The sequence below is a fragment of the Colias croceus genome, chromosome 8 (genome assembly GCF_905220415.1).
Source record: "Colias croceus chromosome 8, ilColCroc2.1".
In the NCBI taxonomy this organism is placed as follows: domain Eukaryota; kingdom Metazoa; phylum Arthropoda; class Insecta; order Lepidoptera; family Pieridae; genus Colias; species Colias croceus.
In genome coordinates this window covers 11,378,383-11,384,960 of record NC_059544.1, presented here as the reverse complement: position 1 = coordinate 11,384,960, position 6,578 = coordinate 11,378,383, and the positions used below count along the sequence as shown (strand labels likewise).

The 6,578-nt window shown below is 30.6% G+C and overlaps 1 protein-coding gene and 1 non-coding gene across 2 annotated transcripts; both read left to right on the top strand.

Moving 5' to 3' along the window:
* Window positions 1–238: 238 nt before the first annotated feature.
* Window positions 239–320, top strand: Trnas-uga. The gene has a single exon. It is a non-coding gene; the product is annotated as a tRNA-Ser (tRNA).
* Window positions 321–4,348: 4,028 nt separating this feature from the next.
* LOC123693719 (trafficking protein particle complex subunit 4) lies at window positions 4,349–5,930 on the top strand. Its single transcript, XM_045638916.1, has 4 exons — window positions 4,349–4,601; window positions 4,676–4,767; window positions 5,037–5,223; window positions 5,634–5,930. The coding sequence occupies exons 1-4, from the start codon at window positions 4,427–4,429 to the stop codon at window positions 5,831–5,833; spliced, it is 654 nt and encodes a 217-aa protein (XP_045494872.1). The 5' UTR covers window positions 4,349–4,426; the 3' UTR covers window positions 5,834–5,930.
* Window positions 5,931–6,578: the final 648 nt, after the last annotated feature.

Here is a 6,578-nt window from a genome sequence, read left to right as displayed (position 1 = left end):
TAGGTCTTAGATGATAATATTATTTATCTGGTAACTGGTACTTACCTAGCAAATAATTGCCGAAGTATATTTAGTTTACGTCATCTTACCGTTACGTGCCTTTACATATTGGCTTTCTCTTTATAATAAAAAAAAAATAAGCCCAAAAAAATTACAGCTGAACAAATTTTAGTGACGTCATGAATATCATTAAATATATAAAATAAAAATGGTGTATAATTTCACATCACTCATCACAGCTGAGGTGTCCGAGTGGTTAAGGAGTTGGACTTGAAATCCAATGGGTTCTACCCGCGCAGGTTCGAATCCTGTCCTCAGCGACTCTTTTTTATATTTTTTGTAAGTATTTTCCATTATAATTTTTATTTATACAGGTATGTTGTATGCATGTCATATAAAATAACATATCACAGAATTTAAACTTTTTTTGCATTCTCAATTTTATGTTGGTAATTTAAATATTATATATGTAAATTATTTTACTTTCAACTTTCAAGTAACTAAGTAAGTAGGTAAGTAAGTATTTTCAAATAAAATAGAAATTTTCAATACTTTTTAAAATGGTAAATAGAATGAGAAACATAAATAAACAATTATTTCAAAATTTTGAGTCCTTCAATATTCTTGTGTATTTCCAGATATTGCAAAATAGAGATTCTCCCGTTAGTTTTGAATTTTTCAAATCAGCAAAATAATATTTAAGGAGCAGACCACGTCATTTCGTCGTAAAACCTAAATATAATAAATAATTCACGATGTAGTTTCTGACGTAGGAAACTAAATGCAAATGTGGTGGTTGGGGAAACCCGTGCAGCTTTGTTTTATTTGCGCCTAGTGCGAGTTCAGACGCCCGCACATTGCATTTTAGCTTGTTTTATTACATACGCTTGTTAGCGGTTGCTTGAGATTTTACCTTCGTAATGTTTATTCAATTTTTGTTTCTTTTTGCATTCATGTGGTCAAGAATTAAGGAAGTAGATACAATACTGGTAAATTGTTTTATAACAATTTAAATTATTAGGATTCAAAATATAGAAACCACCAACCACAATAATGCGAGTCATTTATAAATAATAGGTAATAATTAATATATTATTTAAATTCAAATAAACTTCTTAATATAATAAAAATATTATAAAAGCTTAAGTTTATAAGTGTGGATGTATGTTAGCTACTCTTTTACGCAAAAACCACTGAACGGATTTTGATGAAACTTAGCAAGGATGTAGCTTTAGTACCGAATAACATATTATATTCCTATATTACTTGCTCTGTGTATATGCCTAATGCCATTATAGAGACACTTGCTTTTGAATAAAACTGTGCGGAACAGCAAGTTCTTTTTTAATATCCAGCAATATTTTCTTGGTACTCGTCTCCAGACGCCATCTCGTATCACATCTACAAAAATTCTCAGAAGATTTATTAATTATTGTGACTCATCATCAATTCTCGAAAATAGTGACGCTTCATTTTACTAAATAATAGGTATGTATTATTATTGTAATAAGATTATGTAATAGTAAATTATTGTACTTGTTCTGTACACTATCCAGGAGTGCCAGGAACCAGTGCAAACTTAGCACCCCATCTATGGAATTTTGGGTCGAAAATGACCTTGATCGTTAGGTCCCCGTTAGGTCCTTTAAGGTCCCACAATTTTTTCGTTAGGTCCCCTTTAGTTTTTTTTTTAATAATTTTTTAAATTTTAGGTATAAAAAAATGCAACTTTAGCACCCCATCCATAGAATTTTGGGTCAAAAATGACCTTAATCGATAGGTCTCCGTTAGGTCCTATAAGGTCCCACAATTTTCTCGTTAGGTCCCCTTTGGTTTTTTTTTAATAATTTTTTTTTTAATTTTAGGTATAAAAAAGTTACACTTTAGCACCCCATCCATAGCAAAATTGGCTAATTTTATCAAAATCGTATTCTTTACCGTTAGGTCCGTATAGGCTCATCATTGAAATTGTTGAATTATTTATTTTATTAAAATTATAAAATAATAAAAACCTGCGCATGCGCCTTAGAGCATTAAGGCATGCGCACATCATACATAAACAGCGCGAAATTTAAAATGGTATCGTTTCATTTATTAAATAAATCTATTGTTCTGAGAGTGCTTATTTATTAATATATACACCATAGATTGACACTACTTAATACACTAATAGTTATTTTAATTCTAGGTTGAAAAGTAGGTTTTACATAATACTTAGTACATTATTTTGATAAAACTCGTAGGGTTCAGCCTGCGTTTGCAATGTAAGCGGAAAACATGTAATTTTTTACGACATCACATTAGAAACCTCAAAAATAACAGTACTTCTCCACTATTTAATGGATGTTATTATACATATAAACCTTCCTCTTGAATCACTCTATCTATTAAAAAACCGCATCAAAATCCGTTGCGTAGTTTCAAAGATTTAAGCGTACAAAGGTCAAAGTGACATAGGGACAGAGAAAGCGACTTTGTTTTATACTATGTAGTGATACTGATAGAGTCCGGCTAACGAATGAAAAGGCGGCAAATTCAAAAAATCATCATATGGTAACTTAGGTTATAGTTGGAAATAAAGTTTTGATACTTTAATTTATTATTACGAGCTTTGTTTTTTTGAGAGATTAACAACATCTTCATCTATATAATATTATATATATGTAATCTGGTACAGTTATCTGATACAGATAAAAAAAGAACAGCTAGTGAAAGTAAGAAAAAACATAATAAAATACAATTAAATTTTGTTTAATCAATATAATCATATTAAATCTAAAAGCCGCGTTCAGCCGCGAATAAAGAATAAGAATCACTATCATTATCTCTGACATCATTAACTCTTCCATGTCTGCAGTTATTCCATCTTGTTTTTTTTTGTACTGCTCTTCAACATGAATAACCGTTTGGTCATAGAATAAATCTCGTCGAGATACTGATTTTGTGTCTTTAAACATTTTGAACGGACAGATCGTTCAATTTCATATTGTTGCTTGAATAGTTTTTAACTGGATTACTGGTATCATCCATGCAAAATAATAATAATAATATTAAACAAATCATACCTACTTATAATAATGTGCAATGCAATCAAGATGAAAAGCATCAAAATATCAAGTCACACTTAACAATGCATTGAGATATTTCTCATAAACACTCTTGTTTTTCCTTGAAAACTACATCTCTTTCAAATTGTTTCATTTTAAATTTATTAATCATAGTTTAAAGTTTTCGTCATGTTTTCAACTCAGTTTTCAAAAATATTTTTTTTTAATTTTTTTTTTTTAGAAATCACTAAAATCCTAAGCTAAAATCGCAGAAAAAAAAATCACTTTGACAAGCTTTGACACATCAACAACTCAGGTTTTAATGACAGATAACTGTCAAGTGTTGCCAAATAAATTTTCGAAATAAAAAGCCAGTTTCATCTTTCGAACCAGACGTGACTAGTATAGACACAAGATTTATTTATTGATTTAAATTTAATAAATGAAACGATACCAATTTAAATTTCGCATTGTTTATGTATGATGTGCGCATGTCTTAATGCTCTAAGGCGCATGCGCAGGTTTCAATTATTTTATAACTAGTGGTCCGCCCCGTTTTCGCCCGTGGTACATATTTAGTATCCTATATCCTTCTCCTGGCTCTAAACTACCTCCCTGCCAATTTTCAGCTAAATTGGTTCAGCCGTTCTTGAGTTATAAGTGGAGTAACTAACACGACTTTCTTTTATTTAATATACATATAGATTTTAATAACATAAATAATTTAACAATTTCAATGATGGGCCTCTACGGACCTAACGGTAAAGAATACGATTTTGATAAAATTCGCCAATTTTGCTATGGATGGGGTGCTAAAGTGTAACTTTTTTATACCTAAAATTTAAAAAAAATATTAAAAAAAAAACTAAAGGGGACCTAACGAAATAATTGTGGGACCTTATAGGACCTAACGGAGACCTATCGATTAAGGTCATTTTTGACCCAAAATTCTATGGATGGGGTGCTAAAGTTGCATTTTTTTATACCTAAAATTTAAAAAATTATTAAAAAAAAAACTAAAGGGGACCTAACGAAAAAATTGTGGGACCTTAAAGGACCTAACGGGGACCTAACGATCAAGGTCATTTTCGACCCAAAATTCCATAGATGGGGTGCTAAGTTTGCACTGGTGTGCCAGGAATCATTTTTCCGTGATTTTTCCGTTCAAAAACCACATTTGTTAAAAAATTGTAAACTGTCAGATGTTGTGACACTTTCAACTTTGTGTGACACAGTGACAGTCACTTTGAGTAAAATGAGTTTGATGTTTGATAATTGACATTTGACAGCAAATTGAAATTTTGATGTGATGAAGTATGGGAATTGAGCGATTTACAAATGATTTAATAATTAATTTATAAATAAATAAAAGCGCAAAAATGGTTATTTATGGTGTCTATATAGTAAGCAAATCCGGCGGTCTCATATACAATTACGATCACAACATTCCTCGGATAGAGACTGAAAAAACTTTTGGTTTTCCTCTAGATATTAAACTGCAATATGAAAACAAGAAAGTAGTTGTAGTGTTTGGCCAACGCGATGGAATAAATGGTGAAATTAATATGTTTAATTTTTTATTTAAATCTAAAGATCTATAGTATGTTAAAGTTAATTGTAAATTGCAGTTGGTCACGTATTGCTATCAGTAAATGGGTCGCCTGTTACGGGGCGGACTACAGAGGATGGGAAGGATGTGTTTGAATTAATAGAAGCTAAGGTAAATTGTATATGACTATATGTCTGGTTTATTTATCGTCTTTGTAGATTTGTATGTGTGCATGATCAAAGCCAGTGATACTGGGTAAAGGAATACTAATTTAATTATTAATAATAAAATTTCCGCCAGTATTAAAATAATATTATTTATTATTAAAATAAAACACTGTTTAACTCAGTTGTTATGGTTAAGAGTCTACTAATGGCTAAGTCATATGCAAGCTAAATTAATTTAGGCATATGTTGACCTAAATAATTATGTAATTTCAGGAGAACTTTCCCTTAAGTTTAAAATTTGGTCGCGTGAGAGCCACCACCAATGAGAAGATAGTGCTGGCGAGTATGTTCTACCCCCTGTTTGCTTTGGCCAGCCAGCTCAGCCCTGTCCCCAAGTCTTCAGGGATTGAAACACTCATTGCTGATACATTTAAACTGTCTTGTTTTCAGACTTTAACAGGTAATGTTTCTGGTAATTTTATTCTTTCAATATTTAATATTTATAATTCTTTATTTGCATCAAACTTAAGTAATAATAATGTGACTGCAAGTTGTCCTGCGGCATAAGCTTTATAAATATTTACAATATTGAACATAAGACTGACCAGAACTTAAATAATACAAAATTGTAAATAAACACTTATATTCTGTTTTAAGCTTCTAGCAATGAATCTAGAGTTTTCAATTTTAATATCAGAGTTTATTTTGTAATTTTTTTTTGAATAAGGTTTCTAATTTAAAAATAGCAGCTTATATAAATTACAATCTAGCCTAATTTCTAAATTACTTATCCTAAGAGAGTGTCCATTGTCACTTGCTTAGTGTAATATAATAAAAACTAATTTTGTAAAATGTAAATAACTTTTTCAGGAGTGAAGTTCATTCTAGTAACAGATCCAAACATGCAAGGCACTGAGGTGGTACTAAAGAGAATTTACGAGTTGTACGCTGACTATGCTCTCAAGAACCCCTTCTATTCCCTCGAGATGCCCATCAGGTGCGAACTGTTCGATACTTCTCTACACACATTATTGGAACTTGTGGAGAAATCGGGAACTGCTAATTTATAGTTATCTATTTCATTTGTATAGATTGATGATTGTTAAGCTGCTTATTTTAGCCTGAATGATTTAAATGTTATGTAAATAAATATGTTAGTTATTTTTATTTGATGGTTATTTTATTTTACGAGTTTTAATTATTGAGAATAATTTAAAAATCGCATTTAATTGCTGTGCATAATTCATTCAGTTATTGAAAATATTGAAATCATCCTTTAGATAAAAAATCAACCAATGAGTCTTTACAGTTTTGTGTACTGCTTTCCGAATCGGTGGTAAATGTTAAAAATATGTAATGACGTTACAAAAGTGCTTCTCGAAGAAGTCTAATTAAATAAATAAATGATTGAGTTTGAGTTGACCCAAAACTTTTGTTAGATTTTTTATTCATTTTCTAACATGTATTTCAACATTTTAAACTTACTCATTCTCAACATGTTTGATGTAATTTATAGGCGATAAAAAAAAACTTTTTGCATATTTCTTGGTGGGTTAAAAAATAAAACACAGTGGTAAATTTAATAAAAATTTACTGATATAATATTTATTATTTATAACAATTGTAAGTGGGCTGTCGCCCGCACACACCACCGCTATAGCTAATGTTATATTATAACTATGTATCTAGGACCACTCACTCTTTGTACTTCTACACACACATACATTATTGCCTGCTTTTTGGTACGGAAGCAACTCCAGGGCGCAGTGCTATGCTAGAACGGCGTATGCACTTCACTGCAAACATTACTGCAAG

Excerpts from the sequence above, each read along its gene's own strand:
- LOC123693719 (XM_045638916.1), top strand. The coding sequence starts at position 4,427 with ATGGTTATTTATGGTGTCTATATAGTAAGCAAATCCGGCGGTCTCATA. Across the intron at positions 4,602-4,675 it reads CCAACGCGATGGAATAAATG|TTGGTCACGTATTGCTATCA; the intron begins GTGAAATTAATA and ends TGTAAATTGCAG. Across the intron at positions 4,768-5,036 it reads TTGAATTAATAGAAGCTAAG|GAGAACTTTCCCTTAAGTTT; the intron begins GTAAATTGTATA and ends ATGTAATTTCAG.